Below are 13,658 nucleotides of genomic sequence, written 5' to 3'. Positions count from 1 at the left end.
CATAAAATAATGTTAAAGTCATTTTTAAAGTAATACCAATAATGTTATCATAATGGTTATTGATATTGTTCCACAATTTGCGCAGTAAAAGGTCGAGACAACATAACAATAAAACATTTATGTATCTTGTTAGTTGTTATAAATCGTAACACTGTAGACAAATGGCTACAATACCTTATAAATAAATCTGAGGTTACACTAAAGGTTTTTTAAATTGTGTCATCTCCTTTCACAGACGCAATAAAGCAAATTGAAAATTTCCATCTAAATTCAAGTGTGTTCGCTGGCGGATATTATAATTTTTCTCACCGATCTACCCGGAAAATCGTTACGTTTGTCGTCTCGACCGCGGTACCGAGTCGCCGGGATTGCATAAATTCAAAGAGCGTTTACGGCGTAGAACATAATCAAATGAAGCCATTTACATTCAGCGCCCGATATGAGAGCGGTGCGACAGTATCGCCTGTCTCGCTCACGCACACGGTTAATGGCATCACAAATTGCGAACTAAAGCACTCTGCCGTTGAATCCGAGAGATGTCGTTCCGAAGAGCACTTTTGGAAAAATAACAAAATTTTATGTGAATCGACTGATATTATAGCGGGGCAATAATCTTTTCACGTCTCAGTTTCTAACAATGACGAAGTGGATTATATCAATACGCTACCAAACCAATTCGATAGACGTTTGTATTCGAACAATGTCTTTGTTTATGACGCAATATAAATCTAACGAGAAACATGATTATAAAAATCCTGATTAAAAATGATTATATTGTAATAAATACAATTATACGCCGAAGTAGCAGATTCGTGCCAATCGAATGCGATCTTCACAGATGAAGTCATACGTCAGAGTATCTCAATCGAGATAACAGATAATCGATTAAATCATACCCACGCGACGCCTATAAATAAAATTAAACGCTTTATTGTTAGTCGAATGACAAATGTGCGATAGTCTTACGCCCACCGGGAGCCGGCAGTCGACCGCAGCGCGCGCCGCTTAAACATGCCACAGACAATGCTCGCATAGAACGATAACGCCACAAACATATTAATATTTCGACACGCCGGATCGCCATTAAATCCTTTATGGGTGACGGCGTGAACGTTACAAGTTGAGCCTGTTGAGAGGGAAGCATTGTGCGCAACTCGCAAGGGGTCGCGCCGACCGAAGTTATGAGCGCTGGCTCAATGCTCTCCCGCTAGTTGACTCCAAACAGGAGGGGTCGGTTCCGGCCAGCTGTCGTTGTATCTTTTTGTTTGTCAAACGAACTGGCTACATAAACGGAAACTTAGAGAAATATTTATGACTTAGAATCAATTTACATTTCAATAAAGCGAGGTAGAGATATAGTGCTCGAGTAGAGTGCTCGCCAGCGGGCATATCGAGTACAAACAACAGAGGGAGGTGTAGCCGCGGCATAGTGCGGCGTGGTGCGCCGTCGGTGCCGGTGCGTCCACAACACAATGGCGAGTAAATCAATTCACAACCGACAGGAACAAAAGAGCGTGCCGCGCGAGAGTGTAATGAGCGCGTCGGTATGCCCCGGTACGATTAAGACACCGAAGGGAGTCGTTTGAAGATCTTCCATTGCGGCATCGCAGGAACTAATTTGTAGTCGCGCCGCCGACACGCGCCGCAAAAGGAAAGCGTTTCGACGAGCCACACCATCCTACATGCCTAATGACTTGAAACAATGTCCCCTCTGCCCGCAGGCTGACTCATAACAGTATCGTTTCCAAAAGTTGTAACAATTTAGTTTCCACGCGGTCGACCGTGACAAATCGCGACTAAATCTCACAAACTAGTGAATATTTGGCAACGGATACGTCCACTGGGGCACGGGAAACGATTCCCAACAGTGTAACCGAATTACAATCCACTAAACCGAGGGAACATACGTCATTAAAATAATTTAGGGAAATGGCACGTTTTAGTGCTCGCGTTTATGGCAGCCTGGTGGATGGGCCGCGCTCGCGGCGTGCCAGAAGCAATAAATACCGGGGCGGAGCCACCCACCATCTTGTTTATACACCACCTACCCGAGACGGAACATTAATTTTCTGGTATGCGGAATAAGTGGCGACAAAGAGTGTTCGTGTCAGCTAATGGGCTAGAACACATCAGCGTTACGACTTATAAGAACTTTGCCAAGAAAAGGAATGAACAAAATTACGGATAAGGCTAATTGTACCGAGAACTAGGAGGAAATCTGCAGCATCTTACCCTCTTAGTAGAGGAAATTATCATTTAAATGAACTTTCAAAGGTAAAGAAAGCGGTCGCTGAGTACTGGAAATAATTATCATTCCGTTTTTCTCGTGCTCTCCTTTGATGCGACGTGTTTTCAATAAATTATGTAAATCAACGTTAAAAATATTTTTATGACACAGCCATTTCGTGTAGTACATATTTTTAAATTAATGAGGTATGAAATACTTTTATTTTTTTAACAAAATGATTATTCTGGTGTAGTCTGTGTTTTGCAAACGTACACTTGAGATAGATATAAAAAATGGTGTAGTTACAGTGGCATAACGAGAGCGGTAACGAGTTATAAATAATAATTAAGGAGCACAATCGGGCCGAGGGCCGCACGGTCTCACATAGCGAAGGGTCGTGGGTACCCTACTCAGGGCTGACACGACGTAATTAACTTTGTACAATTCGATTTGATGCCGCGCTACTGTTTCAATGTTCGAATTTCGAACGTTCAACCCTCCCCGAGCTGAGAACTTTTTTAATTTATTTATTATTTTGCAACTGTCAAAAGTGCACGTAACTTGGGATATTATTTTCGTAGCGGCGACCCGACGTAAATAAAATATCAAAGTCTTGTTAAACAAGTTCGCTGCGAAGACAAAATAAAATTCGACCGTGGCTGGCACTAAAATTATTTTAAACAAATTCATTTTTTAAAGCTACTGCTTTAAGTGTTTTTTATTGCTACTGAATAAAACAAGTGTCTACGCCAGAGTTAAGTTCTTACATGTAGGCGAATTTATTAAATAGTGATTCTAAGAAAAATCAAACAGCGTGACTGACGAATATTGTAACTAAACACACGTGTGCAAATATAATTAGAGGAATAATTATGTTGAAATACACTTCGTAAATCCTTTGTAATCGCCTAATCCGTTGATCACGAGCACATATTATTCATAACACGTATTATGTTCGCGACTTTAATTAAAATACATAATTAATAAAGTCAGACAAAAGCTTTTATTTTCAAATTAACTTCTGTTACCTTATTCGAAAGTTATGAAACCGGTCTGAGTATTTTGAATCCCAAATGTCCCTGGAGATTGTTAATGCGGGCGGTATTTCCACTCATCAACTAGACATTATAATAAAAAGTTAAAACTTCACGCTTCGAATGGCGTTCGTATCAGATAAAGTTAATCGCACGATCCAGATATTATCAACGGCTTTATAACGTTGTTTAGGCAACTATTATAATAAATTCATGATGGGATAAAAAGAACTCATCAGAATTACTGTTAATTCAGTTTACATGGTTTTATTTTCAACATAAACGCAATTAACGTTTTTTATGCGATACTCTTTAATTATGTACATTTGCGATACAATCGAGAAACGCATAAAAAGAATAACAATAAGTGGCAGAATATCTGGTATAGGAAAACAATCAGACAACCTTTCCATACTGGCGTGCTTTCGTTCGGAAATTCGAACGAGATTAATTAAAAATAAAATCTCGACGTCACCCCGGGCAATGGTAATTAAAACAGGAATAAATGAAAACGAAATTCAAGTTTCAATTACAATTTAAGGGTGAAAGATGGGTTTTAATGTGTTTTATATTATTATGTCCATTCGAGTTTTTTATTTGTAGTGGAAATCAACGATATCAGTGGATGTACTTATGTCTAGCTATTGATTAAGACCTACTAGAGCAAAATATGACTGGCCACTTAAGAATATGTCATTGTTTCACGAAAAATAAATATTATAACCACGACATATGACCATGTGGAACAAACAAAGATAAATTAAGAATTTAACTCGATATGAACGTTTTGATTATGTGCATTGTCCTTTGTTAATTTTATCAGAATATCGCCGTAATGGTTATTACTCGCAGTGCAATTGATACGATTTCACTTGTTTGTTTTAACTTATCTATCTTCAAAATGAACTTTTAATCTTTTGACATACGTACATATAAATAGCAATGATCTTGTTTATGCCCGTAACTTATATCGATCACATTATTAATAAATAACTTTGTGAACAAAGGTCGAATTCTCATATATCAAAACGAGTATCTTAAAGAATTTCTAAAAGAAAAATTACAGCACAAATGCGTACCTATACCGCTCGTAAATAAATAAAACTTTGAGCGAAGAAAAATGCAAAGAAAATATTTTTTAATATACCGGGCGGCGCTTTGAAACGCTCTCTTTTATTCAAGGGGGAAAGTTCCTACCTAAATAGGGATATAAAAGGAGCCATAGATTTTATGAAATAGGAAGGCAGCCGCTCCGGCCGTAAATAGAGCATTTGCAGAACCGGTCCACCCTGCTACGTGCTACGTCCAATATATTGACAACCGTATAAATAACATCTACCAGTTTTATGTCAACGTACACACGATATTTGATAAAAAAATCGTATATTCGTGGTCTTATGAAATAATATGGTTAACGAATCAACAGATATTTGTGACTAAAACGATTTTTGGAGTCTTTTACGTAGGATGTAGCATTCTTTCAGAATAGCAATAGTTCCATCTTATGAAGTGAGGGATGGGATGGTCGATGTCGTAAAAGTAGTCTAGAAAACTTACACGTTGTAACAAACTGCATGACAATCAAAAAATCTTTGAAAGAAGAAAACGTGTGAAGATTTGTGAGTTCACGACTTGTTCTTATTATAGCAAATGATATTGTCCAGTAAAAAAGATTAGCATAGATCACACTGTTTAAGATAAATTTAAGTGCAATGAAAACGAAATGCTAATCGGGAGAGCTGAGCTCGCTTCTCTTAAAACAAAGAGTTTATTCATTACAAAAGAGCCAGTAAAAACCTAAGTAGGGTTGTGCAGCGATTCTTGTCGGAAACTGCCACGACTAAAAGAATGCAACTTTGTTCCAAGGCGGCCTTTGTAAATGAGTAGCGAGACGCGTAAAGCCAGCCTCGCCTTAGCCGGTGCGCGTCGTCACACGCCATAGCGAGAGAGCGACACTGACACACGACGAAATTGCATTGAATCTGGAACGCCTTTATCGTTGCCAAAGGGACTCTTATATTTTCCACCCCGCGGCGTCGCGCGTGTATGGATTCCTATTATGGAAATGACATTCGATGCGTTTAACTTCTCTCTGATACGATAGGGTGAAACCATGCACTTCACGGATCATCGCTTTAACAATCGCCACTCTTAAATTACGATGTTAATAAACATAGTGCTAACATATTTGTTCAATACGAACAACTTGAATAATTTACATGTAACGGAAGCGCCTAATGAGTTCATAAAATACAAATGTCAATACATTATAGCATCGGAGCATACCTAATCGTTTAACGCGATGTGAATTAACATTTAAACATAGACATACATCAAATATTTAATTCAATATTAAATCAGCGCTCAGTGAATAATACGACCGGTTCTCAAAAAGCAATCAAATAAAATATCACGAGAAATAAAGCAATAAAAAAGAAGGGACCGTGATTTGGTCGCCGCCGTTTAAATTTGGAGGTTAATGGTTTATAAAATAATATATAACTGCAAATGACTGTCGGCGACGAGTGCGTATGAAACTAATTGTAACCTAAAACCAATTATGTTTATTAAAGTGAGCCCATTCACTCACACAATACGTGTTCATAATAGAAGAGCCGTCTGACTCATCTTCCAATATGAACGCGGCTGGCGTAGGCCGCTATTCATACAACGACGATTATCTACACGTCAACTTTATTTCTAAATCGTCTTGATATCAAATACAACGACAGTAAACTAGTCGCGTCACATTAAAACATAATGATTATGCAGTAAAGTAGATACGACGTGTATCTCATGAATACAAACGACATATCTCAGCGCTCTGGCACTTTAACTAAATCTTAAAGAAAGCACTATCAACAGATCTTAAACATTTATAAACGTCGTATTCGAACCGCGGATCGCGAACAAACATCATATTTATTCAATTTTCCGCGTCATAATGTTCGCTGCAGCTTCGGATCAAATAAATATATCGTCATACATACGTAGTTGGTTACTCAATACTCACACCAATTTTTCGCGAATTTCCACAGACGAATGAACAACAAAATAAAAGCGTTTGGAAAACATCGTAATTTTCGTTCAAAGCCATTTAATTTAAGCACAGTGGGCTGCGAGAGAATAATCTGATTTATATCTGTAGGCCGTATATCTTCTTTATTCGCTCTTTCACACTACCCGCCGTAATTTGTTGAATAACACGCAGATTCAGTTAAGTGCTTCTTTCTATTTTACGATTTATGTTTTATACACACGGAGTATTTATTTTTTTATAAGCTTCACATTGCTACGATGGTTAATTTTGCGTAAAATTTATGTTTAGTTTTCATTTAATATCAACATTTGTTTGAATGAGTGATGAGTTTATTTATAAATAACTTTCTGTGTGCGATCATTCAACTCATGAATTGTCAATTGCCTTTCTTAATAACAAACGTAAGCTCAAAGAATAAATATACGAACGCTGTTATATGTAGTGACAGTTTTATTCAAGATTGGGTTGAAATGTTTGTTGTTCTCCCTCTATTCCCCCCAGGGAGCGAACAATAGTTGGATGACAAAACATTTACGCTCTCGCCTATGATAGTTTCGACCGAGACCCCAGACCAATATAACTGTTTCGAGACTCGTAACAAAAGCAAAAGTAAATTAAAACGGTTCTTTATGAAGAACAGACGAAGTAATTACAAAACACGTTGGCTTAACCGCAGCATGTACGAGTATGTACATACATACGTACGTACACTCGGTACAAGGTGCAAGTGGTGTAACGTAACGATGCTAGCGGTGCCGCGGTGCGGAGCGGTACGGAGCGGTGCGGGCAGAGCACGATCCGACGACGTGTTATTTATCCCCGTCCAAACGCCCTTTACGAGCACAATATCGACGCTCGATTTTCATCCCGCCTCGGGGAGAGATAAAAGAAGCTTAACGTCGCGGGCCTTTGTGTGTGTGTATCTCCAAGCCACCAAATAAAACTATTAAATTAAATAACGTTACATATATCCGCTCCTTTAAATAATCTATTTTTTTTTAATGAACGGTGAGAGCACTGTCTGAATTAGCTCTTTTAAAGGGCACAGTGTGTAAATATTCATGATCCGCGGCTCATATAAATATTACTCGAGACAGTGGGCACGTTAATGAAACAAGATGCTAACGCCGAGGGGCTCGCTACGAGCTTAAATTATTCCAGCCGCGTCTCGCTCTTGTCTTTGTACCGTTGCTATTATTTCAAATTATTTTTAATTGAGTAAAAGCAAGCGAAAAACACAATAACAACCCTCAGAGTTAATTGCCCTCCCGACAAAGCGTTCTAAAAGCTTTTCGAGACGCTCCAGTGTAATACAAACGTTAAACTGCATGAAAAAGTGTTTGTGCTTTAGCAATTCTTAAAAATAAAATGGAACGTGAAAATCATAACGCAACAATGGACCGTAATGAAATCTCTTTTTTACGGCTCACGGCTATGTCGGGGCCGAGCAATTTTAACCTCGTTTTCATTGAAATTCACATTTCATCCGAGCAACAAAAGGGTTGGGCTCTTTGCGAAATGTCAATTGTGAGGAGGGTAGCGATGTTATCCTCGTAGTAGCGGACACATGTACGCGGCGTGACAAACACACAACATCATACGGATGCGTGTGTCGGTGTGTCGGTGTGTACTCACCGGCTGTTCTGAATAATGCATGAGAAGCCAACGAATGCTTTAAAAAGTTAACAAGGTTTTCCGAGCTTTCCTTTGTTCCGCTGCTTACTGTACAAAAACAAATTGCTTCCACTGGAATAAAGTGAAAAATTTGATTTAACCTAGATATCCACATATTTCTCATGCACTGAGTAAAGTAACAGTTTCTAAAGCACCACTTCAGAGCACTGACAATGCGAATGTTTGTAAAACATTCTTCTGTATGTAAGCAGTCTGTGAGAGAAGTTTAACTTTAAAATTCCACTTAGCCAACTAGACACTTAACGCAAAGAAGAACAATCTAGTGTAGTGTACCGGGGGATAAGAAGCTGTAGCTGGTAAAACTTGTAGTTCCGCCCACGGACTCGGTCCGAGTTACGGATACCTACCCGATAACAGGATTAACGCGCCCTCCCGTGTTGTTACCGGCTAATTCGCACGCAAACTTCCCACACGCCACACTTTCGACACGGTCATGCTATCCCAGTACTCTGCTTTATATTCACTTAAACTTTTCAGTGTTATTAAATCTAACTCTTATTTTACAAGTTACGTTATAATTTCCATTTTCTTTTGAATATAAACTGTGAACATTTTCTTTTGTAAGTTAAAATATTATTGTAGCGGCTTTGTTTTATTAACAAAGCTTATTACGATGAGTTTCCTCGCGTGGACTACAAACAGTACAAACTGGTATAACGCATTTATGATAATACGCTCACATGTGTTTGTGTGTAGTGGGATAACTTGCCTTGTTGGGATTACAATCTCATTTATTCCAGCGGCTTAATGTACGTACTCGACAGGCTAATAATCTGGTGAATTACTTATTAAGTTATTACTCCATTCAGCCTTTATTCTATTTCAATAATAGGTTAAAGCGATTTGTTTCTCTTGAACTTTATGTATGGATTATGAATTTAATATCGTAGACTGGTCAAATATGCTTTTCATTTACCTCGACCAATCAAAAATAATTGAGAGCTAGATTAAATCTCCAAGTCATTTAATCTTTCTAAAATCTTAGTTTTTATTTGGAAAGTTCCCAAGTCAATTGAGAATTTTAATTTTATAATTATAGCAAATAAAGTTTGAACAGTTGACGGCAGTCGTGAAACGTTTATGGCGGTATAAAATGATAATGGATTAACTTGATCGCCTCAGTCGGCGTTTAACGATCGACCTGGGGTAACTTCCTCAATAAAATTATTGGCTGTCATCTCCTATATATTGAAGATACAAACTACGCTTTTAAAATGAAACTTATCACAAATTAAATTATAAAACGCAGCGTCTGCCGGTTAGTTTATCGTCGAAACATTTTTTATTGTCGGACACGTTTTACGGTTTGTTACGACCGAATTTCTGAGATATCATTTACATTCATACAAGTCATATTGTAATATTTAATGTAAACTTTAAACAATATTTTTTGTTGATATGAGGTAGGTGTTGTGAGATTGAGGATATTGAGACACACATGTCTGACGCATCATTTTATGAAAGAGACACCACTTTCGTACTCTTATAAAAACCAGAAAGTTAAACTGCTTTTAGTAAGTTCTGTTATATAAATATTATTAAACAAAGTTTGAATTAGTCTTATTACTTGCTCGGATCCCCATCGGTTATTTGCGTAAACCATTTGAATTTCGATGATTGAAAGGTTCCAAACAATAAAATTAAGAGACGATAATAAAATATAAGTATTAACAGGTCAAATAAGCGTCATAATATAATAATTGTAGAGAACAAACACTATTAAGTATTAATATGATGATCGCGGCACATTATTAACGCAATAACAGCGGTAACGTTGCATTGAGGGAAACTTATTAATTATTACAAATAAAACCGGGTCCGCTCGTAATTAAGAGTCCATTTTGTGACAGCCTCTTAAAATTCACTCCACGCGCTCCGAGGGAGGCTCAAAGGCGAAATAATTAAAGCGGAGGGTATAAGAAAATGTCGGCAAGCGGGGAGATCAAAGCACGGAATTTACCCCCGGGTAAATAATATAGCAGTCTCGCGCCGGATTTGGGTATTTGCTAAGGTTACAATATACCTGTTGGGGAGCGGTATTGACATGGTTTACCTCAATCCAAATTAATTATTTAATGAACGGAACTAGCGGAGGAACGGGTAATAGCGACAATTATGGAGTAATAACATGGAACGTGAGCTCCAGGGACCGGCACACGGCCGACGAATGGCCGACAGTAAAACGTATCGCGATTTATCCTTTGTTTATTCACAAATACCAGAGATAAACTGCCCGAATAAATATTCTAATCCGAATAAAAAATGTGGCACCGCTGATTTATAGTTTCAAATAAAACGTTCTGAATAAGTTCATTTAAATATCGTATATTTAAATAACAACGAAAAAACAGCGTGGAACAAAACGTTTGTATAAAATATAGTATACGAATAATATTGATATTAAACTTCTTTATGGATCTTATCTCGATTTCTCTTGTGCTCTTCAGACGATATTTATCTTGGAAACTAAATTATTACGCAAAATAACAATAAAGTCGTTGATCAGAATCACAAATAACATTTTGAGACTTCACTTTTATGCCGTTTTATATTGATGCTTGATAAAATTGTTGCGGATAATGTTTAAAATTAAAATGGCTATCGCATTCCAGATTGAAGATTGCTGTAAGATAAGTTTTACATATCAAAATGTCATCAAAATACGCTGATACAAATGTCGTTGCATAACATAATAGCGTTATATAACTATTATTTATCTTCCATCTTAAATAACTTTAAATTTTAATCTAAAAAATGATAGTCCGATCATTAATAACTTGACTAATCCATCATTTAAGTTAATAACTGATGTCTTAACTTTCAAAGGTTATTCAAGACATTAAATTATGCTAAATCTACCTACGATGTTAATTCCTTTATGCATATTAATATCGTGTATTGCCAAATACCTTGTTCTCGTGTTTTTTCACCTTATTTGCACTTACCTTTGGGCGTGGGTAGCAAATTACCGGTAATTTAAACCTCCGATTTGTGTTGAACGCAAACCACGACTTACCTGGAAAGAATAAAGAACTACAATAAAACGTAATTCCTGCGCAGTAATTGATTGAGACGTTCACAAATGGATATTTTAGAGATTCAATCGAGTTCTACGAAACATGTTTTTGTTGACGTGTTCACAATCGTTTGCAGTAAGACGGCGACAGTGACGAGGCTAAATTATTTAGGCCCGGTTTAATTCGCAGTACACGAGTGCTTACAGTGTACAATAATCGTAAAATCGCATTACAACGTCAACCTTTACAGCTGCCATTCGAAGCGTAAATCTGAAATGAATGAGGTACAGACGGATATTACGAATTCACCAGACGCGCCTCAACTCATAACAAAGTCACTAAACAGTCTTAAATTGTTAAAAATTAACATTCAAATTGGGGGAGCGCTGTTAGTGGAATTAGTACGACTTTCACTCATAAATCGTCTGGAGAGGGTGGCGAGTACGCCGCTTTATTGGCTCGACGTCGACATTCGCCTGCTAATAAATGAAGCAGAAAACTTCTACTTATGTAGTGCGCTGTTTGTCGAGGGCGGAAGACATCACCCGCCGACTTATCTAACCGAAAACTGCGTCTACACCGGGCGTCGTAGAGCTCAAACTTCGATGAGGAACCGTTTTATAACTGTGCCCGTCCTGCTCCCCCGCGCGCCGACAGAGAGAGACCGCGAGGCCTCATTATGGGTTATGAAATGAGCTCCGTTGCCTCATGTTACCCCGACGAAGAAAATGAAATTATGACCGTAGCCGCGCAAAGAAAGCGGGCATGACATCTCTAATTTTTTACCGCGCAGCTTTTACTAGCGAACGAGATTCAGAACAAAATGTTCAGTTGAAATTGGAAAATATTTTTCTTATAACACTATTTTATTTTTATCTGCATATTTTGATACGAAACCCGTTATTTGTGTATATAGTAATAACACAATAGGTTTGTTTGTATAGAATACAGCTATACACGTTTATAGTTAAGTGACTCAATGTGTGTAGAGCTTGATTGAGGAATTAGTATTAGTGAATAATCGCATCTCAGACATCAGACAAGATAATTAGGTTCGAACGCACAAAGCTCATTAAATATCAATTCCAATCTAATCAAATTGTGATTAAATTGGAACCCTTTGATGTGATCATGAGAGCGTAGTTAGATAATGTAGGTAGCGAACTAGCGACGTATGCGTACCCCTATAATATGAATGCTTTATACTTAAACTGTACCATTATTATGAAAAGGGTGGGTTTGTTTGCTTGGGATTCACACAAAAACGGCTTATCTGGTTGATATGACCCAACGTTTTATGTGACTGACTGCCAAACAGATGATCCGCAGAAACTAAAGTACGGGGACTTTATAATTTGGGAGAAATACATGTTTGCATGGCTTACAAATACTTACATTAACGTGATACCATGCTTGTATCATCAGTTTTATAAATATAGTAGACAAGTCACGATATAACTAAAACTCATTACGTATTCATCGAAAACAGACCTTTTTTGGTTTTGGCAACATCTATAAAAGTATAAAAGAAACATAATACTTTATAACATCGTGCGAAATAAACAACGTATCGTTTTCACACAGATTGTAACGTGCAATCGCTTTGACATTCAACATTTGCATGATAGACCGTGAGAATATCGCTTATTGATTCATTCACAGGTAATTTCAAGCGTGCCTAGGTTCAATTCAGGGAACTAGAAGCTAATACAAACACTCGGTAATAATTAGAAACCTGTTTGTATTAAACACGTAATAATAGTCTGTGCGGGGGATTGTGTCAGTCTTCATGCCATGTGGAAGTTGTAAACGAGTTATGTCGATACTTTAACGAATAAAAACTGTAGCGTCATGAATAAAGGTCCCAAGAGATAAAGAAAGATGGCGGCCAACCCCGAAAAATTGGTTGAACAGAATTTGATAAGATAAACATATAAATACGTACTTATTTTTCTTACATTACAATATTGGTTTTGTATATTGATTGGATTGCTTAAAATAGACCTTGTTTATCGTGTTTCGGATTGTATATCGTACATTTATATACAGTTCAAACCAAAGATAAAACTATTATTGTTTTTATCAGTCGCGATAGTCACTCATCAATCATCGTGTTATTGTTGGCTGTCAGCTAACAATTTGTATTGGGGTTTTCAATTATTCATTCCAAAACGAACTAAAAAGAGCGAGGTTCATTCGATTTGTAAAAAAAGTGAAAACTACAATATAGGCCTCGCATTCACTGCGGTTAACCGCGAGCGGTTTTAAAACGAAAAAAATGTAACACCTACGATTCTAAACGAGTATAGGTACGCACTGCGCTTTTAACCGCAAGGGATTGTTCCGATTGTTTTTGAATAAATGAATAAATATTTTGGGACGTATTTTGTTTTGACAGTACTCACTGTACGCTGCTATAAAAAATAGATTGATTAAATACATATACACACAGCGGGTTGTTTGAGGAAAAATAAAATAGAGATATACTAAAAGCTACAAGGAAAACATAACGTATTGGGAGATTATTTATCCAGTATAGCTATACAAACCCGATCAAAGAAATCGAGGCACGTCAATAAAGAAAGATGGAGTGAAACAAAACATCGCGGACTAATGTTTATTTTATCAATTAGGTACCACACATT

At 37.3% G+C, this 13,658-nt stretch overlaps 2 protein-coding genes across 6 annotated transcripts in view; one reads left to right on the top strand and one right to left on the bottom strand.

Annotated features, from left to right (window-relative positions):
- The window catches only part of LOC142979732 (uncharacterized), a 95,163-nt gene that overhangs the window by 16,634 nt on the left and 64,871 nt on the right, over nt 1-13,658 (bottom strand). The gene's annotated exons all lie outside the window — the stretch shown is intronic.
- The window catches only part of LOC142979735 (uncharacterized), a 150,730-nt gene continuing 147,181 nt past the window's right edge, over nt 10,110-13,658 (top strand). The window contains exon 1 of the mRNA XM_076124846.1: nt 10,110-10,180. Within this exon, the coding sequence (XP_075980961.1) occupies nt 10,125-10,180 (56 nt within the window). The 5' untranslated portion in view covers nt 10,110-10,124. The remainder of the gene's footprint in view (nt 10,181-13,658) is intronic.

The sequence above is a fragment of the Anticarsia gemmatalis genome, chromosome 17, assembly GCF_050436995.1.
Source record: "Anticarsia gemmatalis isolate Benzon Research Colony breed Stoneville strain chromosome 17, ilAntGemm2 primary, whole genome shotgun sequence".
NCBI lineage: Eukaryota > Metazoa > Arthropoda > Insecta > Lepidoptera > Erebidae > Anticarsia > Anticarsia gemmatalis.
Note: the sequence above shows the minus strand (reverse complement) of the source record. Positions and strands in the feature narration are given on the sequence as shown.